The following is a 26,297-nucleotide window of genomic DNA, read 5'->3' as shown; positions in this document are numbered from 1 at the left end:
TGATTATTAAGTGTGAGATGCTTGAGAATATACTCCGGTCTCCTGTTATATTTTAGATAGCAAGGAGTTTATTAAACTTCACCGAAACAATCTGCAGATTTCATTAAAATTTAATAAACTATCATCTTGTCTTTATTTTTAGTTAGCGCATACTTTAAACACTTAAAGCTGTAAGCTAATGATAGTTATATAAGAGCAGATGCTGCTGGTGCAATAAGCTGTAGTTTTACATCCAATGGATGATGATGATCTGATTAGTCGACTAATCGCAAAAATAATCGGTGACTAGTCGACTATCAAAATAATCGTTTGTGGCAGCCCTAGACCTCAGCCATCCCAACAACAGACTGTTCTCTCTGTTGAGGTCAGGAAAGCGATTCCGCTCCCTGAAGACCAACACAGAGAGACTGAGGAGGAGCTTCTTCCCGCAGGCAATACGGTCTCTCAATCACAATCACACCACCACACAGTACTGACCCACACATACAGGGAGTGCAGAATTATTAGGCAAATGAGTATTTTGTCCACATCATCCTCTTCATGCATGTTGTCTTACTCCAAGCTGTATAGGCTCGAAAGCCTACTACCAATTAAGCATATTAGGTGATGTGCATCTCTGTAATGAGAAGGGGTGTGGTCTAATGACATCAACACCCTATATCAGGTGTGCATAATTATTAGGCAACGTCCTTTCCTTTGGCAAAATGGGTCAAAAGAAGGACTTGACAGGCTCAGAAAAGTCAAAAATAGTGAGATATCTTGCAGAGGGGTGCAGCAGTCTCAAAATTGCAAAGCTTCTGAAGCGTGATCATTGAACAATCAAGCGTTTCATTCAAAATAGTCAACAGGGTTGCAAGAAGCGTGTGGAAAAACCAAGGCGCAAAATAACTGCCCATGAACTGAGAAAAGTCAAGCGTGCAGCTGCCAAGATGCCACTTGCCACCAGTTTGGCCATATTTCAGAGCTGCAACATCACTGGAGTGCCCAAAAGCACAAGGTGTGCAATACTCAGAGACATGGCCAAGGTAAGAAAGGCTGAAAGACGACCACCACTGAACAAGACACACAAGCTGAAACGTCAAGACTGGGCCAAGAAATATCTCAAGACTGGTTTTTCTAAGGTTTTATGGACTGATGAAATGAGAGTGAGTCTTGATCGACCAGATGGATGGGCCCGTGGCTGGATTGGTAAAGGGCAGAGAGCTCCAGTCCGACTCAGACGCCAGCAAGGTGGAGGTGGAGTACTGGTTTGGGCTGGTATCATCAAAGATGAGCTTGTGGGGCCTTTTCGGGTTGAGGATGGAGTCAAGCTCAACTCCCAGTCCTACTGCCAGTTTCTGGAAGACACCTTCTTCAAGCAGTGGTACAGGAAGAAGTCTGCATCCTTCAAGAAAAACATGATTTTCATGCAGGACAATGTTCCATCACACGCGTCCAAGTACTCCACAGCGTGGCTGGCAAAAAAGAGTATAAAAGAAGAAAAACTAATGACATGGCCACCTTGTTCACCTCATCTGAACCCCATTGAGAACCTGTGGTCCATCATCAAATGTGAGATTTACAAGGAGGGAAAACAGTACACCTCTCTGAACAGTGTCTGGGAGGCTGTGGTTGCTGCTGCACGCAATGTTGATGGTGAACAGATCAAAACACTGACAGAATCCATGGATGGCAGGCTTTTGAGTGTCCTTGCAAAGAAAGGTGACTATATTGGTCCCTGATTTGTTTTTGTTTTGTTTTTGAATGTCAGAAATGTATATTTGTGAATGTGGAGATGTTATATTGGTGTCACTGGTGAAAATAAATAATTGAAATGGGTATATATTTGTTTTTTGTTAAGTTGCCTAATAATTCTGCACAGTAATAGTCACCTGCACACACAGATATCCCCCTAAAATAGCTAAAACTAAAAACAAACTAAAAACTACTTCCAAAAACATTCAGCTTTGATATTAATGAGTTTTTTGGGTTCATTGAGAACATGGTTGTTGTTCAATAATAACATTATTCCTCAAAAATACAACTTGCCTAATAATTCTGCACTCCCTGTATAGTTCTTACACACACACACTGGACATTCTGGACTTTGTTTTCACTTCATCACTTAATCACTGCTGCTGTTATTGTGTATATATTTATTTATACTTCTTGTGTATTTTGTTCATACATTCTTATATAGTTCTATATTGTGTATTGTGTATTTTGTTGTACAGTTATTTTATTTTCAATTTAATTTATATATTTTATTTTATTCTTTCCCAGTGTGTTGTACAGTTATTTCATTTTTAACCTTAATTTATATTTTATTCCTTCCTAGTTAAATTTACCCTTTTTAATTTTTCATATTTATTTCCTATCTTATTCATAGCCTTTTCCTTTTTTGTTTTCTTTAGGTCACGAGCAGTTGTCCAAGCATTTCACTACATATCGTACTGTGTATGACTGTGTATGTGACAAATAAAAAATTTGAATTTGAATTTGAGTATAAATAAAGGGTGGCAACTGCTGCGGAGTGTGAGTCTCCGTTTGAACTCTCACCCGTGTGCACGTTAAACCTGCAAACCTGTCTGAGTATCATTTATTCTGACCTGAGTTGCATTACAGGAAAACTCCTAACACTTATAAAGCAGCAAACTATTTCTCCAGGCTAAATGATGATCCTCTAGATTTGTGACACACCATTTCCTCTCCAGATTACGAGTCATCTGCTTTAGGGTACGTGTTTGAGAATTATACCACGGAGTCAGGTACTTCTGATTTGAGGCCTTAGTTTTCACAGGAGCTACAGTATCCAGAGTCGTACGTAGTGATGAAGTGAAATTATTAACAAGATAATTGACCTCTGTTGGGGTAGCGTTCAGATAGCTGCTCTGCTCTGTGTTGGTACAGGGCATTGGAGATGATAACAGTGAGTGGATTATATTCTTAAACTTAGTTACAGCACTTTCAGAAAGAGATCTACTTTGATAAAGTCTACTCTTCACCGCTGTGTAATCAATTATTGTAAATGTAAATGTTATCAGGAAATGATCAGACAGGAGAGGGTTTTCAGGAAACACTGTTAAATGTTCAGTTTCTATGCCATATGTTAAAACAAGATCTAGAGTGTGATTAAAGTGGTGGGTGGGTTCTTTTACATTTTGAGAGAAACCAATTGAGTCTAATAACAGATTAAATGCCATGTTGAGGCTGTCATTTTTAGCATCTACATGGATGTTAAAATCACCCACAATAATTATTTTATCTGAGCTCAGAACTAAATTAGATATAAAGTCTGAGAAATCAGACAGAAACTCTGTGTAAGGCCCAGGTGGACGATAGATGATAACAAGTAAGACTGGTTTCTGAGTTTCACAGCTGGGGTGGACAATGTTAAGCATCAGGCTTTCAAATGAATTAAAAGTCTGTCTTGGTCTTTCATTAATTAATAGGCTGGTGTGAAAAATTGCTGCCACACCGCCCCCTCGGCCTGTGCTTCGAGATTTCTGGTAGTTAGAATGACTCGGGGGTGTTGATTCATTTAAACTAACATAATCATCCTGCTGCAACCAGGTTTCTGTAAGGCAGAGTAAATCAATTTGTTGATCAATTATTAAGTCATGTACTAACAGAGACTTGGAGGAGAGAGACCTAATATTTAATAATCCACATTTCACTGTTTTACTCTTTGGTTCAGATGTGGATACTGTATCCACATCTGAGTATTGGGTAAAAGTTATTGAATGGTGTTGGGATAAAGTGAGAAAATTGTGAAGGATTAAAATATTCCAAGAGCTCAAATTACTTCATCAAAACATGTTTAACCTCCTAAGACCCAAACTTTTCCACGGCTTGCATTTTTAATTTCTCTTTGATATTTGGGCATATTCAGACCTGATGAATGTAAAAACAAACAATTACCAGATTTTTATTTTTTTTTACCAGATTTTTGTTTCTAAGAAAAATGAGAGCCACATATCAGGATATTCATTTAAAATGTCAATAGAACAGTAGCAGTATAATGTCCTCGTAAATGGATATCAGGCCCTTGTAGAGCAAAATTGAGTATTTTGGTCTAAACAACCCAAAATGTGATGTCCACATATGTGTACGCCAGGTCCTAGGAGGTTAAGTCACATTTTATCAACACAAATTGCACAGGTTTATTGAACATGAATAAATTGTGTTAATTTAACTCAATTGTTTAAGTTGCTGCCAAAGCAAAACATCTGTGTGCAACAAATGTCCACTATTGAATTAAGTAAATCCAACAACATATTTTTTTCAGTGTATTTCTATACAGTGTTACGTGTGTGTTACCGTGCTGACCTGAAGACACTTGGACAGGCTCGGATAAAAGGGGGGTACAACTCAGCTGTAAACTCGCCAGCAGAGGGAAAATTTCTTTAATGGCGCCATCGGTTTGCAGGAGGTTCAGGAAGTCTTTGCATGTTTCTTCTCCTTTATTCATGATCTTATCCACGAGCTCATTGACGTGTGTCTCCGCATTTGCGTTGTTGATGCTTTTAAGATTGTTGTACTCCCGCTGAGTGATCAGCTTATTCTCATAAACTTTGTTGAGAATTAGCCTGTGGTCTCCGGACAGAATCTCATGAATGGCTGTTTTATTGCTCCTTATTGCATTTTGGGCCGACATGCTGAATCTGCGCAAAGGAAAGAGTCAGAGGTGATCCTAAACACTACTGTCTATGAGAACGAAGTGGTTTATTACAGCTTACTATCGTAATAATAGCTGCACATTATATTACATAAAACGTAATTCTCTTACGGTCAGTTGGAACTCCTGCTGTCCTTGAAAAGGAAACCTCGTTCCTTCTTTGAAATAACATTCAACACGAAACTATCCCGCCTTCTGGAGAAGGGTCTGGCTGCAGCCACTGTGGAGCTCCTAGTGATGGGTCGTTCGCGAACGAAATGGCTCTTAGAGCCGATTCTTTGACGTGAACGACGCGAGCCGGCTCCTTATCGCGAGCCGTCACGTGGGTTTTTTCCCCCCCCTTCTCTCACCCTCTCTCTCGCACTTTTTTTCCGCTTTACTGTGCACGTGAGCCTTGTGCTTTACACTGGGCAGAGGGGGGAGGGGCGGTAGTTACACTCAAGTAACACAGGAATAGAGCCAGAGGGAGAGAGAGCCAGGGACAACAACGTCACATTAGAAAGGTATAGTAATCATCCACAAATATTTTCAGTAGTGGAAGATAAAGGATTCAGAAAGTTTATTCATGCAGGTCCATATGACAGAGAATATGCATGTTCTTTTAGTTTTCATATTATAATTTATTAGGGCTGTCAAATGATTAAAATTTTTAATCAGATTAATCATGATTAATTAATTTTTAGGCTGTGATTAATCACAACTCGAAATATGACCAAAATGTGTGCAAACATACGGACAGATAGCGGATTTTTACACACTTGTTAGTGTTATTTAATGCTAAGACCACGCTGAGTGGCCTGCGTTCACTCAGCGTGGTCTGACGTAGGCTGGGTGTTGTGCTGGAAGCGAATTAATCACAGCCTAAAAATTGATTAATCGCAACTCGAAATATATGTGTATATGTGTATATATGTGTAAAAATCGGGACAGATAGTGGTTTTTAACACACTTGTTTGTTTTATTTATTATGAATTGTGAGTACAAGCAGTACAAGAAGAACAGGGCTTCAAATAATTGTGAGGGATTTTTACTGAATGTTTTCCACCCGTTTAAATCTAGCACATTGTTTTATCCATATACATCTTCAAGTTCACAGAACATAGGCCTAATTCAACAGGCAAAATAGAAAAAATCTCCAATCATCCTTTTGGGTAAGGTAGATTAGTGCAAAAAAATATGAACAACAGTGAAAAGTATTGTTTAAATCACATTCAACCATAGAACAAGCTCTAAACACACGGTCCTCTGGTCTACTCATCCTTCAGCCAGTTGCTGAGACAAACCAACTTGTCCACGTTCTCTGAGTGCAGAGCAGACCTCTTCTTGTTCACAATGTGCCCTGCTACAGAGAACAGCCTCTCACAGGGCACTGTGGAGGCAGGAGTGGCCAGGTATCTGCGAGCAAGGCGGGCCAGCTGGCTGTGGGCTCCTGCATAAGCTGCCCACCACTGTAAGGGACAGTCCTCTAAGGCAGTGCAGGGCTCTGCTCTGTAGCACTGTATGGCTCTGTCCTGCTGTACCTCCTCCTCTGACTCAGAGTCAGAGTCCATCTGCAGCAGGCTCAGCCTCTTCTTGGCTGGACCTTCTTCTGCAGTGTGTGATCTTCTAGGAGAGTCTTCATGCAGCATGCCTGCCAGTGTGGTCCACACTGCTTCTCTGTCAGTCTTGGGCACACTGCGTAGGTCTTTAAAACGTGGGTCCAGTGCAGTTGCGATCTGGAGCCATGCATAGTTGGTATGTTCCTGGCGGGAAGCAAGGTCTTCCTTAAACTTCTCTTTAAACCTCACCACATATGCAGGGTCCTCATCAGTTACTTCCATGACACGGCGCAGGTGGCAGAAGGCTGGTAGAACTACAGAGCAGGAGACGTGGCAGTGGAATACACACACACACACACACACACACACACACACACACACACACACACACACACACACACACACACAGATAAGACAGCAAATTAAAAAAAGCTTTTTAATACTAGGTAATATTAATAAAATATTTGATTTCATTTATTTTTTAAATAAGACATTTTCATAATAACAAAACTGATTTAAGATGTATGTTTGATACATTTAATCTAAACCTACAATTATGGTCACAATGACAGGCTCACCTGCAGGGCTCTAGAAGTGTCTCCAGTCTCTGGAGTTTGTCCCACTCTGGAGGCGTCAGGAGGACAAGTTTATGCTTTTGTTTATCCAGAGTCGCGGTTACTGCAGTTTGGTTGCGGATAAAGCGCTTCACCATCTCCAGCGTGGAGTTCCAGCGTGTAGGCACGTCCTGGGCCAACGGCTCCTGCTTGCGCCCCAGTGACACCTGCTCTGCGTTCAGCTCTGCTGTGTTTGCTGGGCTGTGCTTAAAATGGCCAACAATTTTGCGGCATTTGGCCAGCGCAGTGACAAAGCCACTGTCTGCGAGACTCACTGTGATGCATCTCTGTAGAATGTGCGCGGTACACGGCATGTGATTGAATGGCATGATGCGAGCCGCGGCGATCATATTGCGCGCACTGTCCGTGCCTACTGTTGTCACCTTCTCCTCAATTCTCCACAGTCTGGAACTGCTCTGCACAAACCTCCGCAAAGTGCCGCTCTTCCGTTTTCATTATAGTCAGCGCAAAGGATGTCAGACCCCAGGCTGCAGTGATTAAATGCGCAGTAACTCCCAGGTAATTGTCATTACTCAATGATGTCCAGTGGTCTCCTGTCAGAGCCACGCATTCTGTGTGAACTAAAGCCTCTTCTTTTTTCTATTTCATACAGTTCGTGGATTCGAATTGTTATTGTGCTTCTCGCTGGGGGCTTGTAGGATGCGTCCTGAGATGCAACCTTTAAAACATCCGCAAAGCCCTTGTCCTCCACAATGCTTAGCGGTCTGCAGTCCTTTGCTATCCATTTGGCTATATTGTCGGTCAGTTTGTCCAAAGAAGACTTACCGAGTGGCCTGCGTTCACTAAGAGTGGTCTGATGCAGGCCGGGTGAAGCTGCTGCCCCGACAAATGCGTGTTTGGCATTCAGGTGGTATTTTAAGGTCGAATTTGAACGGTGAAACTGAAACTCTTTACTACAGTGAGTGCAAATTACAACGCGTTTGTTTATTGTCCCATCTATGTTCTTCTTGTATTTAAATTCCCCATCCAGAAGGCCATCCTGTTCCTGCTTCTCCATTTTCAGTGGCGCGGTAAACAAATCAAGTGGAATTATGGGAGCGACTTATCTGCGTGTTGCGCTAAATAGTTAAATATTCTAACGTAATTTATTCCAAAATTTAATTATCGCAATTAACGCGTTAATTTCGACAGCTATAGTTAGAACATTCATTGGCTCTACCCTCTGTGTTCAATAAAACTGCAGCTGATGGAAAGTCCATGAAAATGACATGCCCTCACTGTGGCCTTACTCTTCGTAGCTCTGGCAAGCTATTTGCACACTGGAGAGAGGAAGCCAAAGCTGTGCTTGAAGGACAACACGTGCCCATTTTCAGACTGAAAAAACGCAAGTTCCAGGAAGTAAGTCAGGTCAGTATTCACTTTAAACAGTAGTGTAATTACATGGTTAGTGAAATTTGAATAACTGTTAAAAAACTGTTCTGCAACAGAGAAATAACTATGTTTTCATCCCCATTTGCCTGACACAGGAGCCAGCAGTTGTTGAAGATCTGCGTCCTGCTGTGCAGTGGGTTGTCCAAAATAAGGCACTTTTCCGTGGACATGTAACAATGCCCAAATATCTGTCCTTAAATCAAGGGGACCAGCAGAGGGTCTTAATAGACATGTCAGAGGAAGAAGACACTGGAGCAAGGGACTTGTTCCTCTTTGTTTTTCAGTTTGCAGAGGACATGGAGCTCTTTTTGAAAGCATGTGCTGATGAGCAGGGACTAAGGGTCAGTGCTATGTTTGACATGTAATGGACAAATGAAGGCACTGGCTGTGTTTGTTTGTTTAATATGTTGTTGTTGTTGTTTTTTTGTTTTGTTTTTTGCGTAGTACAAAATTCCAATTAAACTTATTTCAAAATGTTGTTCACTTTATTCTGTGTCCATACTTATAATAAAGGATTACAGTGTAACAGCATTAAATGTAAATGTAACAGCATTTTTTTTAACTTGTAATTTCAAAATAAAAAGCTTATTGTTGATATTAACAGTAAAGAATTGCAATCAATAATATTTTTATACATTTTAAACATTAACACTCTGGGCTCTATCCTGGCCATCTGTGGACACTTCACTTATTCTTTTTTTTGACTACTGCACTGCAGTGGACCAAAAGAATGACACGGGTTTGATCTTAAGGATCTAATAGTTGTGTGTGTTGTGCATGACATTGCCACACAAATATGTATTTGCAAGATAGAGTAGAATAAATTATGACGCATGAAATATTACATAGGCTGCAGTGAATTTCTGTTGATGCAGCCTATTGAGCTTTGAGTTTCCCAGTCAAACTTAGCTTTGAAGCACCTGCTAAAAATACTTTTACTCTTGTACATTTCAAAACAAGACACCATAGCCAAAATATTAACAAAATATATATTATTAACAAATTCAAAGCTGCAGCACATACAGCAACAAACACCGTTAGTAAATGTGTCCTGGAGTTTATGCAGGTGCAGAAAGTGCTGCTGCTGTAAGTAAGCCTAACAGCTTCCAGATCACTTATTTTTCTGGAAAGATGGTAGGAAGGGCATCACTGCTCATTTCTACAGTCTCCCAGATCTTGGAATACAATCCCTTTGTACCATGAAACCACTTCGCAGTACTAGGAGTCCACTAAAACCTATAAAGAGAGTGATCCCGGAAGAAATGGGGCACACACTAGTGACCTCAACAATTGCAAGACAGCCTTTTCCCCGATGCTCAGATGGGGATAAAAAGGAAGTTTCATGAAAACATTAGGACTTTATCACCGTTTTATCTGAAAAGTTAATGGTAACATACAATTGGCCAGCGATACAATTTTGATTTTGATGAAAAGGACTGGTGCTATTTTAAAGAGTCACGTCGGTAAAAGTAGATAAATGTTTTAAGAAATATACATTTTATAGCATTTTGTGAACATACACAAAAAGTAGCCATTTTTGGCAACAAACAAGCTGAGAGAGAGTTTTATATTTTTTGCTCTCCTTGAACAAAAATAATAGTGCATAATAATCAATGTTGATGTTAATCAATTAGATGTCCCAGACACTACTATTAATAATACAGCAGCCCCTCGTTTATCGCTGGTGTTACGTTCAAAAAATAACCCGCGGTAGGTGAAATCCGTGAAGTAGCCAACTTTATTTTTTACAATTATTATAGATGTTAAGACTGTAAAACCCCTCACTACATGCTTTATACACTTTTCTCAGACAGGAACGAACATTTTCACACTTTTCTCTTTTGTTTAAACACTCTTAGAGTTCAAACCTTCGTAGAAACATAAGTCCAGTATTATGGAATGAAACATAAAGGTGCATTTGAGGGTGCAAAACGTTTTGTCGGCATTGTAGTGTTTGTTTGTGAGAAAACTTACAAACATACAGTACAGCACTTCAGAGTTACACTGCTAGCGATCGAAGATTTATGTAAATTCAACAAGCTAAACGCATTCTGTACTGTACAGCAGGAGTCCCCAACCTTTTTGCACCACAGACCACTTTAATGTCAGACAATATTTTCAGGGAACGACCTTTAAGGTGTCGCGGATAAATACAACAAAAGAATAAAAAAAAAGAAACTGTGGTATTTTGTAAATATAATAATAAACGTGACTTGAGCTGTGCGCCAGCAACAATGACAGTGACATCCTCCTCTCTGCTTCTCTGGTCGCTATGGTAACGCGTAAATTGTTCTTTCAAAATAAGACACACAACTACAACCATACATTTCACCGTAAGAGAATTTCGTTTTATGTAATATAATGTGCAGCTATTATTACGATAGTAAGCTGTAATAAACCACTTCGTTCTCATAGACAGTAGTGTTTAGGATCACCTCTGACTCTTTCCTTTGCGCAGATTCAGCATGTCGGCCCAAAATGCAATAAGGAGCAATAAAACAGCCATTCATGAGATTCTGTCCGGAGACCACAGGCTAATTCTCAACAAAGTTTATGAGAATAAGCTGATCACTCACCGGGAATACAACAATCTTAAAAGCATCAGCAACGCAAATGCGGAGACACACGTCAATGAGCTCATGGATAAGATCATGAATAAAGGAGAAGATAAATGCAAAGACTTCCTGAACCTCCTGCAAACCGATGGCGCCATTAAAGAAACTTTCCCTCTGCTGGCGAGGTTACAGCTGAGTTGTACCCCCCTTTTATCCGAGCCTGTCCAAGTGTCTTCATGTCAGCACGGTAACACACACACGTAACACAGTATAGAAACACTCTGTGTTTGGTTGTTTAACTCAGTTTTATTGTCCTTCCCTCACATGTTCTGCCACAAGATGGGAATATGTCAAAAGTGAGATGCTGATGCAGAAACAGCCTCCTACACTTGTGACATCGCTTGAGACAGATATGTAGATGAAATTCTGTGGTTACACATCCTGTAGTAACACATGTAAAATCTTGGTGTCCACTCTTTAGGATGTTTATCAAATCAACAGCCGGCCCGTCGGCCTCTGCGTGATCATAAACAATAAGAACTTCAAGGATGGTTCACAGAGAAGAGGGACAGATAAAGACGCCCGTAAGTTTCAGGGGCAGATTTTTTATTCTTTCTTGTTAGTATCTGGTGCTTAAATATTTTTCTCTAATTACATTTTTTGCAGAAAGCTTGGCAGAGGTGTTCCAGTGTCTGGGCTTCAGAGTGCTGATGTGTGAAGACCTGAACAAGGATCAGATGGATCAGGCACTGACGTTTGTTGCTTCCCTGGCAGACATGTCTCAGCTGCAGAAGTTCAACTTTAAAGAGTGGGATGGCAGCAGCTTTGTTGATCCTCAGCAGGCTCTTGAGCACGGTGATGCTTTCATCTGCTCTATTCTGAGTCACGGAAAAAGGGGTGTAGCTTTGGGAACTGACAGGAACCCCCTCCCCATTAAAGAAATTACCCGGAAGTTCAGGGGGTGTGACCAGTCCGTCCTCACCGGTAAGCCCAAAGTGTTCCTGATCCAGGCCTGCCAAGGAAGTAACATACAGCGTGGAGTGCAGATGAACGATATGGAGATTGATGATGATACTTCACCATTGACCATCCCTGAGGAAGCTGATGTTCTGGTTGCCATAGCCACTGTTGAAGATCATGCTGCAATTAGAGATCCATTCGATGGAAGCTGGTTCGTTCAGTCTCTTTGTGAGCAGCTGAAGGAGCGCTGTCCCAGGTAATTGTTTTAAAATCACCAAACACATGTGCACACTGACCCTGACAGTGATATCAACATGTTTTTGTATCTCTATAAATGCTCTTAGGGGCGAAGACATCGTCTCCATCCTCCACTACGTGAACGATGATGTAGCACATTGAGTAACCTCCTCGTTGGCCAAGCAGATGCCTGAAGTGAGATTCACCCTGAGAAAGAAACTTGTGCTGCCACCTCAGCGCACCTGAAGTCATCATGGAAATACAGCACATCTTACTGTGCAACTAGGGATGCATGATTACTTATCAGAGTTACTTATTATGTTTCTTAAAATGTTCCCTTTATATTTTCCATCATTTTAAATCTTTTCTTTTTCTAAATCTGAATCTCGCATTGAGGTGTTGCATTTTATACTGTAGCAGTTTTATATCAAAGAATAAATCTCAGACTGGGAACACAACTGGTGTTATTTGTGTTGGGAGGTTTTTACATGTGCTGCAGTAGAGCTTCACGGGTGCTTTTCCTAAACTGAGCCTTTACATTCTTAAACCTAGTAACATTACTTAATCAAAAAAGTTACTTTTATTTCAAACAACAAATCTCACAACACTCTCCTGATAGTAACAATAAAAATGTTACATTTCACTTGTTATAATGTTTTTTAATTCTCTCAGAATACATCAGTTTGCTTCAGAACAGTTTGACTTGATTTCTCCCTCCACAAATCCTGAAAGTTACCATGGCTACCATATGTGGTTGAAAGAAACATGTTCCAGCAAAACCTTTTTTCAAAAATGTTGTTTATTTTCTTCTGTCCCTCATTTTGTTTTGTTTTTTTCATGTGGATCTCTGAACTGTTAGATGAAGGGAAATACTTGATTTAAAAAAGGAAGGTGAAGTTCAGAGAAGGACATCCCAGTGTTTGAGTAGTCTATGCTGGAGCAAAGAGACCACAGCTGAAGCCTATTATGGTTAATAGGTATTGCGTAAGTGCTGTAGGAAACATCTGCACTGGCCTTCTATCGTCTGATCACACATTGAAGTCATCTTGTCAGTGCTGGAAAGTAACAGTCTTAAACAATCTGTCTATATGCATTGAAATTGCTATAAATAGTACTGAATATATCCAGATTCAAGTCATGTCATAGATATTAACGTATGATATGCAGCTTATAAATGTTTGGGCTGCCTGCAGAGATGAGCATCTCCCTTTGGTTTGTGTGCTTTGACACTTTCAAGAACCTGGCTGTCTGATCACTGATGCAATCAGTGATCCTCCAGTCATGGTGGTTATAGACAGAGTTGCCCTGTTTTCATGTTTATTGTTAGTCTTTCAACCCAGTGTTAATAGGGTTGAAATTGAATCCATAAAGAAAGAACGGGTAGAGCCAAAAAACACCTTTGGTTACACGCTTGTCCATAAGTGACAGTGGCTTCCTTCTCAGGCTCCTCAGAAGCTGGTGTGCCCTCTGACTCTCACCTCCCTGCACTCCTCCACCTCATCCTATATGCAAGTCTGACTGAGTGAAATCCAGAATTTAAAAGAACTCTACATCACTCAGCCCTCTGCTTCCTGAAGTGTGGACACAGATTGAAAATGTGGGAGTCTTGCTGTCCACTACAAAGGACACTGAATCAAACATTTGTTTAAGGTTAAGTGGGATAGGTTTACTGTACATTTCTGAAGTCCTACTAAATTCAAAATAAGAATCCCCAAGAATATTGAATGAAAAAAAATCGACTTTTAGCAACAGAAACATAATATCTACAAATGTATCTATTTAGATTGTAAGCCCAACAAGGGACAATTGTTGAAAATTAGCAGTAGCTATAAACCTGTGTGCGGTACATCAGTTTCATGTCTTGCACTTGAAATATGTTAAACTGCACTGTCCCTTTTAAATAATAAAAAAAAAAAACCACTTAAGCTCCCTTGTTGCTATAACATGTGAAATGGCCATCATTTTGAAAAGCAAGCATGTTGCCTGCTAGACTGACCCCCACAAATGTGGCCCAGGATGTCCTCCTGACAGTACAGTAGGACTGTTTTTAAGATTGTTCTGTCTAACAGCTTTTGCAATCAGAATTATGATCTGAATTCACTATTGTATATTGTATTGCATAATTGTTTGCTTGATGTAAAGATCTCAGACTTAAGTAAATTAATTCACAAAAATTATTTGCTGGTTTTTAGGAGGAATAGTAATCAGTGTTCTTTGTTTTGTTTTTTATTAGCTTATGTACAGCGCCTCTATTTTTGTATAATTCCTTCCTCTAGATTGGGTGGTGAATAGTCAGCCTACAATTCACACATACAATGGTCTTTACGGTACTGCAGCGTCGTTGCCATGCCAACAGAGATTTGGTCGTCAGCTTCCCTTCCGTAGCAGAAAAATGCTAAGCAGTAAAAGTGTGGGATAAGACTGCTTTGCATAAAATTACCCAGACAGACTGCCTGTCGAGGCAGGCGAGTGTCCTGTGAAGTTGCTCCCACACACTTTTCAGGCTGTTTTAAAGATGGAAGCCACGCTGGGTGAACAGACTGCTGTAGGTTTTTCAGCGGGGACTGAAGGACCTGAACAGCGACAGGAGCTGGAAGCCTCTGACGAAGCTGTCACGTTCATGTCCGGCATCGGTGAGTTCGCATCCAATTTAGGCTAATATGGTCGGTAGGAAACAGCTGAGTCCAAAACTACCTGAAAAGCAAAAAACCGTGAAATCATTACAGATATTTGAATCTGTCCACTTTGGCTTTACCTTCTGTGTCCCTTCGCTTCTCAGAGCCTGCCGAGCTGCAGAAGTGTGTGTTTGCAGACTCGCTGGTGACTGTATCAGAGGGGGGGAGAGAGCTGGGGGAGTTCAGTGTGACGGTGGAGTTTGCCCGGAGAGAGCAGCCATGCATGATGCTTCATGCTCAGAGCCACGGAGCCATTGATGACTGCCCCTGTGGGACAGCAGTGACAGGTGACAGTAGGCAGAGGATGCTAGGACAAACTGATCTTTGCCGTTTCCTGTTGTTAGTATTTCTCTTCATACCCTTTACTCTGTTTAAGCCTACCTAATGACTGACCTGGACGTGCTGGAGGAAGATCACCATGAATATGTCAAGGTGAGTCGCTGAATCCTTTCCGGGCTGTTTCTTTTTACATTGACTCAGCTCAGCAGATGCATTAAGTGGAAATATTGCACCTTTGATGTGCTTCTATACTTCTCTCCTCAGCTCGAGGGCCATAGTGTGGACAAGAGGTGTCACATGGTGCAGTGTGATGGGCAGATGGTGATCCATAAGGTTACGACTGTGGGAGAGGTCAGATAACCACTGCTTTATAGGTCAACTCACTAATATATTAATGAAACAGTACCACAGTCATTCAGAGTAACTTCCATGCTCTCTTTGCAAGAGTTAGTCCAGTATTTACAAAATCCTTACTTACTGTTGCGCATTCACTGCATGTTGTCATTTGTGTGTGTGTGTGTGTGTGTGTGTGTGTGTGTGTGAGTGAGTGAGTGTGAGAGTTTGCTTGTGTCAAAATTGGGGACTTCTATCAGCTCACACACCAGTCAATTTAGGACACCTCTCCCTTTGGGGACCAAAACCACCGTCCCCAATTAGATTTACCTCTAACAACGTTCAGCATGCTCTAAAACGTATCTTAATCCAAAAATCTCACCAGTCCCCAAAAGTGACATTTTTTAGATTTTTTGTGTATGTGTATGACATTGCCCCCCAAAATTTTCGCAATCTGCGTATAACTCTATGTTTCCCCTAGTGGAAGTGTGTGAAATTGCAAGAATTTCCACTGTCCCCAAAAGTGACATTTCTTGGATTTTTTTGTGTGTGTATTACCTCTCCCTAACCCTTATATTATTATAGTGTAAGATTTCTTTTAATTTACTGATCTTTGTTGAAAATCTTATTCAACATTCTTTTGTATGAATGGTTTTATATAAACAAACATTTGTTCTCTTGACTAAATAACAGAAATCAGTAGACTATTTAGTAGATAATATTTTCAAAGGGTAAAGAAGACACTAGAAAATACAAAAGAGTCATATTTCACGTAATTATGATATAAATAGTTTTAATATTTTTTAAAGAGTTATTTGGCATGATGTGACGCAGATGCATGAAATAATGGAGCACTTTAGGTTCATATTTGCTTTCTGAACTGCAGCTTGACATAAATTACTCTAAATTCTTGATACTTGTATTGCAACATATTTAAGATGTTTCTTGAATTTCTGTTGAATGGTGCAGGGATCCAGAATTTGGTGAAACAGCTGAGCTAAATTTAAATTTCAATGTTAATACCTTTTAGGCAGTATGTAAAATACTGCCTAAAAAGCATAAAAAGTCACAAGCATATGGCATAAAACTTAATTCTCACCAAAGTCTCTTTAAGAGCTGATCAAAAACTGTGTAAGACAATGGTCATTACATATGGATCATGACAGACAAAAATGATATCCTGGATACAAGCAGGAAAGATTAGCTCCTGTAGCATGGTTGACTGGGCCTTAGAGATATGTGCAGAGCTTGACTCAAGTCAAATTCAAAGTCAGCTTTATTCTGAAAACCCACATGTACAGATGATACACAGGAATTTTAAATTGTAATGCTCCCATGGTCTACAGTGTACAGTGAACAACTTAAAGATAAAAACAAAACAAAAGTCCTATGTACAACATAATACAATGAACACTAGTGTCATACAATCAGAGTGCTTTCGGGAAAGAGTTCGTGTGCAAGTGGGGGTGGGGCAGTCAGTCAAAGGGCGATGTTTAGAGTTTTGTATGTCTGTCGGGTGGGGGGGATCAGAGGAAAGAGATGAATGCAGGTCTGGAGTTCGTGTGTGTGAGAGTGAAGAGGGACAGAGCAGGGACAGCCTAAAGGTAGGGGAGGTGAGGTAAGACCTCTATGTCACCATAGGCCTTGATCGCAGCCATGGAGGTGTGTGCAAGCAGCAGCATGTAGAGCAGCTTTAAAAGTATGAAGAGTGATTAAAACTTTTTTTAGTTTCTTATACCTATATCTTAAGTGTCTGCTGACAAGTTTCAGAATTTTCTGTTTGAATGTAAGAAAGTTATTTAGTAATAACTGCTAATACTGGTTTGCTAGATGTGCCCTTGATGATTTGGAATAAAAAGACTTGAGCTAATTAACCCGAAAAAGCTAGCCACATATAAGTTACACATTCAGAGCTGTCTTGGATTAAACATCAAGGGATGTTTGAATGAACCAAACTTTCAATATTTTAGGGGATTTCATTTTTTTATGCTTTTATGATTCTAAAATAATAAAATATGTTTATTAGCATCCTCAAGTTTTTCATGTGCAAGCTAACAATGAGGATTATCTTTTTAATTAAGAGAGGCTAATGAAACGGAAAAAATAAATAAGCTTTATGAAGGGGAATATTATGTTATTTGTTTAATTTATTTATTTATTATTCTGAAACAAAGAAACACAAATAAGCTGCAGGATTGTGAATGTCCCCATTTAGGTTAAAGTGGAGTGTATTCCCCAAAAGTCATAAGCATATGGCATACTAATGACTATAGTTGGATATGTTGCGGGATTTTTTTTTCTAAAAATAGTATCATGTCCCTTTTTCAGTATAAATCTACCCATGAAGTCTGTAAACAATTTATCAATGATCCCCACACTCAAGTAAGGGTCTTCTGTTGTGTGACGGCTGTATGCGGACAGGAATAGGACCCAAAGGTGCAGACTCCAGAGACAAACTTAAACCGAAACAGCTTTAATGCTGAACTCAAACATAACATAACTGGAAAAACTCAAAATAAAATAACACCACTGGACTGACAAAACACACAGCAAAATAAACGGTAGATCGCGACACAGACACAGAGAAACACAGAGCTAAAATACACAGAAGGAGCAATCAGGGAATGGGTAACAGGAGGGAAACACAGCTGGGGCAAATCAGGCCTAACGAGACAAGGGGAAGCAAAACCAGACACATTAACATCAGACATGGACTTTCAAAGTAAAACAGGAAACCCATAACACAGACTGAACAAAAGACACAGACTCACATGCAGGCACTACAACAGAGTAGGGATGGCACGATACCACTTTTTTATTACCGATACCGATATCATAAATTTGGATATCTGCCGATACTGATATAAATCCGATATATCTATTTTTTAAACTGTTTTTGTATAAGTTCAAAGTCAAATTTAAAAAGACAGAACACTAAAGCTATTCTCTTATACTTGCATGCAAGAAAAAGACTGCACCCAAAATATTGCTCAGTTCAACAATGCATATCTCTTTATTTAAACTTTAGCACTGTTTAGCTGTCACCACTATCAAAATATCCATCCTGAAAGTGCGCAACATAATGCAGAACTTTAAATGTCGAAGTATTTAAAGTAACATTCATCAAAATAAAAGTGCAACATTATGCAGAACTTTAAATCTCAAAGTATAAAGTAACATTAATCAAAATAAAAGTGCAACATTATGCAGAACTTTAAATCTCAAAGTATTTAAAGTAACATTAATCAAAATAAAAGTGCAACATTATGCAGAATTTTAAATCTTGAAGTATTTAAAGTAAAATTCAAGTAAATAAAAGTGCAACTTTATGCAAATTTCAAAACCCCTTTGGTACTGAAAAAATTTGCAATTTTAGCAGAGCAAACAACATTCTTGTAATAATGCAGTTGTAACTTTTTTTTTCACTTTAACATGAGCGGTAGGTTCTTCTTCAGAAAGATCAACATTTCAACCTTCTCAGCTGTCAGCCTGCTTCTCCTTTCATCAATGATAATAGAGGCTGTACTGAAGAGTCTCTCACTCTCAATACTTGTGGTAGGTGCACAGAGAAATTTAGCTGCTGTAGAAACCAGAGTGGGAAATCTAAGTTTGTTGACTTGCCAGTACAGCAGTGGATTATCTGAGCGTTGAATGGTTGGCTCACTAAGGTAAGTTTGCACTTCAACGCGTGCACTTGTCGTGGCTAACTGAGGAACAGGATCTTGAGTGTTTTTCTTCAGGATTTCATCAAAAACACTTTCAAGTCTGCTTTGGCTGGAAGATTCCACCCGTGGAGTCTTCTTTGCTGGCTCCAAGACTGCTGATGTCCCCTCTGCTGGCTCTGAGGAGTTTAATGTAGTTCTCAAAAACTCCATCTTCCTCATCTCTGCCAACAAAGCATCTTTAGCTTGTTTTGAGGTTTCTACACTCGTGAAGTACCTGAAATGAAAAAAGTCCAAACTTGAATATTAAACAATCATTAAATTTATCATTAGTATCATTCAGCAGTGTGATTAAACTATCATTCTTCATTCTTGCTATTTATTCCATGCCCATTATAAAGACCTCAACATACTTTGCTGTACTACTCTGAATCAGACAATACATGTTATAATGTGCAATGGTGGTGTCCTGACTGAATGACAAGTCTATCACAACTAATCTAGAATGTCCTCACCATTTTCTGACACACTCTCTCTAATGCACTATCACTTACACACACACAGACACACACAAAACAAGTTGATCTGTTAAAATAACATGAGTGAAGCCTTACATACCTGTCTTTATATCTTGGATCCAGCAGTGTTGCAACTGTGTATAGTGGCTCGGATTCCACGTCTCTGAAGCGTCTGTTAACCGCTTCGAGAAGAGTGCCTTTCATTTTCTTTATTCCATCGTCGGCCTCATTTTCTCGGGAGAGCACGCGCTTAAGGACGCAGACAATAGGGATGACATCAGATGCAGATGAGGATGATGCGCTTACCTCCTTTGTTAACTCCTCAAAGGGAGCTAGAGCTGTCAGGACCTTTTCCAGTAACCCCCACTGCTGTGCACTAAGTGTGGCAGGTAGATCATACTCTGCAGAATATGCACACAAGGCTCGCTTCTGTTCTGTGAGGGTCTTGATCATATAATATGTGCTATTCCATCTTGTTCGCACATCTTGTATCAGACGTTTGGGTGACATGTTCAGCTCCATTTGAATGTCCTCCAAACGCGAATATGCCTGTGGTGAGTGTTTGAAGTGACCCACTATTTTTCTGCCCACTGTCACAGCATCACATACACCACGTTGTGCAAGCAGTCCCTCATTCACCACAAGTTGCAAAGTGTGCGCGAAGCATCCCAAACTTGCAACACCTAGCCGGCTCATTGCCTTTTTTATATTGCTGGCATTGTCTCGCAAAACAACGTGGACTTTATTCTTCGGAATTTTCCACGCATTTAACATTTCCTCCATAGCTGCAGCGATGGACTCTCCTGTGTGTGAACCACAAAACTCTTTGGCCTGCAACACTGCTTTTTGCATTGTAAAACTCGAGTCTATCCAGTGTACAGTCAGGCTTAGCAGGGACAACGGACAAACGTCCGAGCTCCAAATATCAGTCGTCATGCTTAACGTGGGAATTATTTCCAAACTTTCGGAGATGAACTTGCGCACCTGTTTGTACTTGCCTGGGATAGCTTCCTCCGAGATGAAATGCCGGTTTGGCAGCATGTAGCGAGGCTCTAAATGCTCAATTAAGCGTCGAAAACCATCATTTTCCACAACGGAAAGGGGCTGGTCATCAAGCACAACAAATTCAACCATTTTCTCCGTTATCAGCTTCGCTCTATTGCTTTCCGGAGGGAATTTCTCACGTCTCTGAATATTTTCCAAAAGCGTTTGTTGATATGGTACACTTTTCTGCTTAGCTTTGGAGGCCAGGCTAAATTCCGCATACTCCTTTGCGTGGTGTTTCTGTAAGTGTTTAATCATGTTTGTGGTGTTAAAAATCCCCACACTGCTACCACCTCGCGAAACACTTGCATCGCATAAGTTGCATTCGGCAGTCTTGCTTTTTTCGTCTTTTAGTTTGAAATAAGTCCACACTGCTGACATGATGGCTCTGATGGCCTCTCCCACACGATAACCGCTCGATCACGTGACGCATATTGCTCTGACGTGCTAAGGTCATGACCTGGGTTATACCATGTTAGCGAGTTTTTGAGGTGCTTTTGTAACATTCACTGGATCGGATAAAAATTTTAAATTTCTCTCCGATATCCGATCCAGTAATTTACGTCAATATCGGACCGATACTGAATATCGGATCGGTCCATCTCTACAACAGAGGGAACAGAGACGTGGGACCAGGGCAGACACAGACACTGATTGGATGTGGGGATACAGCAGACAGGGGAGACAGCAACTATGGAACACAGACAGAAAACCAGAACACTAAAACTCTAACCAAACCCCACCCAGAGAACCTAAACTAAGAATCCTTCATTATGTCTAAGATTTGAAAATATGGAACAAATACCAATCAGAATGAGGACTAAGATAAAGCAATCCATCCCCCAAATCATTACACATACCTCAACATATGCATATGTTTAATAATCAGAGTTCATTGTATTTACCAGTTCCCTAAGGAAGGTTTCTCATTGAATGTCCCCATTTAGGTTAAAGAGGAGTGTATTTGTGTTAGAAACGTCCTCAAAAGTCATAAGCACATGGCATACTAATGACTATAGTTGGATATGCTTTGATTTAAAAAAAAAAAAATGGTATCATGTCCCTATTTTCTGTATAAATCTACCCATGAAGTCGGAGAACAATTTATCAATGATTCCCACACTCAAGTAAGGGTTATGTTGTAAAATCCTTCATTATGTCTAAGATTTGAAAATATGGAACAAATACCAATCAGAATGAGGACTAAGATACAGCAATCCATCCCCCAAATCATTACACATATCTTAATATATGCAGATGTTTAATAATCAGAGTTCATTGTATTAACCAGTTCCCTAAGGAAAGTTTCCCATTGAATGTCCCCATTTAGGTTAAAGCGGAGTGTATTTGTGTTAAAAACGTCCCCAAAAAGTCATAAGTATATGGCATACTAATGACTATAGTTGGATATGTTTTGGAATTTTTTTCTAAAAATAGTATCATGTTCTTTTTCAGTATAAATCTATCCATGAAGTCTGTAAACAATTTATCAATGATCCCCACACTCAAGCAAGGGTTATGTTAAAAAAAAAAAACCTTCACTATGTCTAAGATTTAAAAATAAGGAACAAATACCAATCAGAATGAGGACTAAGATAAAGAAATCCATCCGAAAAGTATTTACACATACCTTAACATATGCAGATGTTTAATAATCAGAGTTTATTGTATTAACCAGTTCCCTAAGGAAAGTTTCCCATTGAATGTCCCCATTTAGGTTAAAGCAGAGTGTTTTTGTGTTAGAAATGTCCCCAAAAGTCATAAGAGTCAGGTGTACCAATAACTATTGTTGCATATGTTTTTGCAATTTTTAAATGGAGGTATATTTGAAAGGCCAGCCGATTATATCTCTCGGCTGGCCTGGGAACGCCTTGGTGTTCCCCCGGATAAGCTGGAGGAGGTGGTTGGGGAGAGGGAGGTCTGGGCTTCTTTGCTTAGGCTGCTGCCCCCGCGACCTGGCCTCGGATAAAGCGGATGAAGATGGATGGATGGATGGGTATATTTCTGTATTTAGTATTAATCTACCCTTGAGATCAGTGACAAAACCGTTTATGGTCACTGATTGTTAATGACGATCAGTTAATGATCACTGTACTCTGGTACTATATCAATTCAATTTCATTTATGTATATCCCTTTTGATTGTCCTCATTCAGATTAACGCAGTGCATTTTTGTTAGAAATGTCCCCGGAAGTCATAAGAGTCATCTTCTTTGGCAGTTTTTAATTGTCTCTTGTCTATTTGTTATTCATGTTAAATCTACTCGTAACATCAGTGAAAACTAAAATTAAGATATCCATTTTAAAATCGTACAGCTTGTCTTATCACTCACAGATATGAGCTAAAGGATATTTTGATTGGTTCTAATGTAGGTTAAAGCAGTGTGTTTATTAATAATTAAATTAAATCTTTTATGATAGGTTTGGATAGTTTCTGAAAATCAAATGAACCCTTGGTAATTGTGTACAAATTACCTGTGTAAACAATTCATAGTTGAAATTAGAAATTTCTTTTAGTTTAAATAGAATATAAAAACTAGTTTAACTGTCTAATGTTTGCCTATTTAACTTATGTTTATCTACTCAAGACTAACCAAGCTGAAGCAGCATCATGAGAAATGCCTGAAACGTGAAAAAAAATTGATCTCCAAAATCCAGATTCCTCAAGCAATGAGATTGAGTCTCTTCTGTCAGGTATGGAGGCAACAAAACCACAATAGAATAAGAAAACGGATCAAGATGAAGACAGGGGACCAGGGACTTCTTCCCAGTGAACATATTTGGAAGCAAAGTTCTTGCCTTACAATTTGCTGGTAACAAACACTCAATACTACAGATGATTTTTTTTTATCCAAGTTTCTCTGCATTAATGATGTGCATATAAACTCCCAAAACAACACAGCAGTAACAAATGCAGTCAAAAATTTAAATTGTTCTGTGGCCGAGACGTTGGACATAGTTTTGATTTCTTCAAGATAAATAGAGACCTTAATTGGAGCACTGTAACAAAAAAAAATTTCCCCCAGGGATCAATAAAGTATTCTGATTCTGATTCTAATTAATTATTGTTTAGATTATTGTTAGATTGGGTAGTTAACCTTACATTGTACTTTGAAGGAACTGCCTTTAAGGGAAGTAATATCCCCAAAACTGACATAAAATAACTTGTGTATGTGTGTATTGCTGAAGACCCAAAAGGGAAGTAAGGTCCCCAAAAGTGGCATAAAATAGTTTGTTTATCTGTGTATCGCTGAAGACCCAAAAGACCCAGTCCCCAATGGGAAGGTAAAAATACTGTCTGGACAAATGTTGCTTAAAATGAAAATCTCAAGTGATTTTTTATTTGTGTGGTCTTGGAGGAGTAAAACTGAGTTGCCAGCTTGCTTCTAAACCATACAGAAAGTGGTGTCCCCAAAGGGTGGGAGTTAAGATATGCGACCCCAAACGGGACTTAAGCGAGTGTGTGTGTGTGTGTGTGTGTGTACAGGAGGTGACAGAAGAGAGCATGTCCTATCCCATGTCTGTCCTGAGAGGGCTGGTAACTGAGGGCTCCAGCTTGCTGCTGATGCGCCTGATCGCTCTGAGGAGGAAGATGCCAGAAAACATGACGTTTGTCTCCTTAGACCCAGGATTACACATAATTAACACCTCTTTTGTAAGTCTTTATGCCTGTGTAAGACATCCTGGTCCATCAGTAACTTGTTTGAGTACTGAGCTCTGATTGTGGTCTCTTTTGTGCTCAGAGAGAGCTGGGTCAGAGGCAGCTAGAGGTCGGGGGTGAGCTCCTGGATGTATTTGGGGTAGAGAGGATTATTCAGTCCATGGAGGGCAGCCCCAGTACCTGGCAGTGCTACTTCCTGGATGATGGGTAAGCTTAATATATGTACCTCTCCATCATCCCACACATGTTGGACTGTGTTACTGCCTCCCTCTGTGCACCAGACAGACTGCAGCTGCCCACTGTTGAGTTTCATGTTTATATTACCTACTGCTGATAGGAGGTCACTAATGTAGACTAAACAACAAATCATTTTAATCACACAATAGCACTACTTATTGAATGCTTCCCTTAATCACAAGGGATCCATTAGTTAGGAGGTTAAAAGGAGAGGACTGTTATCAGCATGGGCAACCAGTATGAATGAACCATCAGTGATTCCCCAGTGGTTGGGTTTATTTAACTTGTAGAAAAAGGTAGTTTAAATTACACAAAAGATTGCCACACATGGACTAGCAATCTCTTAAAAAGACCAAACAAGGTTAGATTTCAAGTCACTGACTTAAAGCTAAATAAGTAAATTAAGCTAACTCACCTTAGCTGCTCCCAGTCCAGAAGCAAACAGAGTGAGGTGGAAGGGAGTGCAGTCATTATATACTCTGTGCCAGGTAAGTTCAGGTATGGAACAAAGGAGCCCACCAGTGATAAGAAAACTCCGACAGTAAGTGAGGTTAAAGAGGTGTGGATGAAACAGGGAAAGGGGTAAATAAAAGAAGAATTTCTACTATTTCCCACATGTTTGATTAGGCATCCTTCCTGGTACAACCCTGCTTGTGATTTATGTCACCTCCTGGTCTTAAACTAGAGATCTTTCACATGTTAGCCAAAACTATTAACCACTGCTAATGGAGCCATTGATGCTTCTTCTTTGTGGGTCCAAACTATAACATTAGCTATAGTAGAATAGTTAACTGCTTTGTGTCCTTGACATCTTAGGAACTATTCAGTTTCTAAAAATGATCATTTTGAAGGGAAAGGTTCCCATAAAGTGTAGATATACATACGGAATAGGACACATCTGATTTTTGTATGCGAAAGAATATTGGTGATACATGAGAACTTTCTGGTTTAACTCAAGCGGTTTCTGAATAACAAGTAAGTGCTATTATTGTTGTTATGTGTTACACTAGTGCTTTCAATTTGACTCGTTACATTCTCTGATCAGGCATCTGGTGACCAGAGTTCAGGTGGGGTCACCAGTCACCATGAGACTTCTAGAGTTGCCATCAAAGGCAGAAAAAGGTTACACACATCCCCCACACACATATTCACACATAAGAGGTATGATTCCAATGAAAGATTCAGTGATATTTGTGTATTTGTAATTTTACAGTAGATTTCAAGAAGATCCCCCTTGTGTGGGAGGAAGACATGCAGATGCGTTCTAAGTTTCTGGACAGAAAGGTAGCTGGTCATGTGCAACAGGAGATTAATACTAGACTTCCATTACTCTACTGACCATCTGAGCAGAAAATGAATGTGTGTTTATGTCTTGTTTTGGCAGGAAGAGCTTAAGGCCGACCACTCCTCATACTTGAGACAGCATCCAGAGATTCGAGCACTAATATCTGACTTCCTGCAGTTGCTGTTGTTGAGGAAACCAGACGACGTCTTTCTGTTTGCCAGAGAGTACTTCACCCCTTTTGCCTCCAATCATCCTGCAGACGCAGACCAGGAAGCCCAGTCCCTCTAGTCACATTATCACATGCATAGCTGGACTGGCCATTGGGCATACGGTGGGCCGCTGGCGATTTTTTGTTTTTATGGGCCGATGGATTTTTTTTTTTTTTTAGGAAGGGTATATATAATGAAAGGTGTTGGATCGGCCAATTAATAATAATAATGGATTGGATTTATATAGCGCTTTTCAAGGCACCCAAAGCGCTTTACAATGCCACTATTCATTCACTCTCACATTCACACACTGGTGGAGGCAGCTACGGTTGTAGCCACAGCTGCCCTGGGACAGACTGACAGAAGCGAGGCTGCCATATCGCGCCATCGGCCCCTCTGGCCAACACCAGTAGGCAGTAGCGTAAAGTGTCTTGCCCATGGA

General features: G+C 40.0%; 1 protein-coding gene and 1 pseudogene across 2 annotated transcripts; both read left to right on the top strand.

Moving 5' to 3' along the window:
• The first annotated feature begins 10,632 nt into the window (after window positions 1-10,632).
• LOC113010040 (caspase-8-like) lies at window positions 10,633-12,265 on the top strand (annotated as a pseudogene).
• A 1,991-nt stretch (window positions 12,266-14,256) lies between these two features.
• Window positions 14,257-25,985, top strand: LOC113010037 (ciliogenesis-associated TTC17-interacting protein-like). 2 transcript variants are annotated; one of them, XM_026148819.1, is made up of 9 exons: window positions 14,257-14,586; window positions 14,733-14,915; window positions 15,005-15,060; window positions 15,172-15,258; window positions 23,951-24,118; window positions 24,207-24,331; window positions 25,407-25,483; window positions 25,578-25,645; window positions 25,746-25,985. In XM_026148819.1, exons 1-9 carry the CDS (start codon window positions 14,469-14,471, stop codon window positions 25,932-25,934), a joined length of 1,071 nt encoding a protein of 356 aa, XP_026004604.1. In that variant the 5' UTR covers window positions 14,257-14,468; the 3' UTR covers window positions 25,935-25,985. The 2 variants fall into 2 exon arrangements, with proteins under 2 accessions (XP_026004604.1, XP_026004603.1); XM_026148818.1 differs by having other exon boundaries at window positions 14,259-14,586; window positions 25,575-25,645.
• Window positions 25,986-26,297: the final 312 nt, after the last annotated feature.

This window comes from Astatotilapia calliptera, chromosome 18, assembly GCF_900246225.1.
Source record: "Astatotilapia calliptera chromosome 18, fAstCal1.2, whole genome shotgun sequence".
Classification (NCBI taxonomy): Eukaryota; Metazoa; Chordata; class Actinopteri; order Cichliformes; family Cichlidae; genus Astatotilapia; species Astatotilapia calliptera.
Note: the sequence above shows the minus strand (reverse complement) of the source record. Positions and strands in the feature narration are given on the sequence as shown.

Bases quoted from the DNA above. Each gene is read 5' to 3' on its own strand.
- LOC113010037 (XM_026148818.1), top strand. From the start codon at position 14,469: ATGGAAGCCACGCTGGGTGAACAGACTGCTGTAGGTTTTTCAGCGGGG. The intron at 14,916-15,004 runs GTGACAGTAGGC...ACTCTGTTTAAG, and splicing joins CTGTGGGACAGCAGTGACAG to CCTACCTAATGACTGACCTG. The intron at 15,061-15,171 runs GTGAGTCGCTGA...TTCTCTCCTCAG, and splicing joins ATCACCATGAATATGTCAAG to CTCGAGGGCCATAGTGTGGA.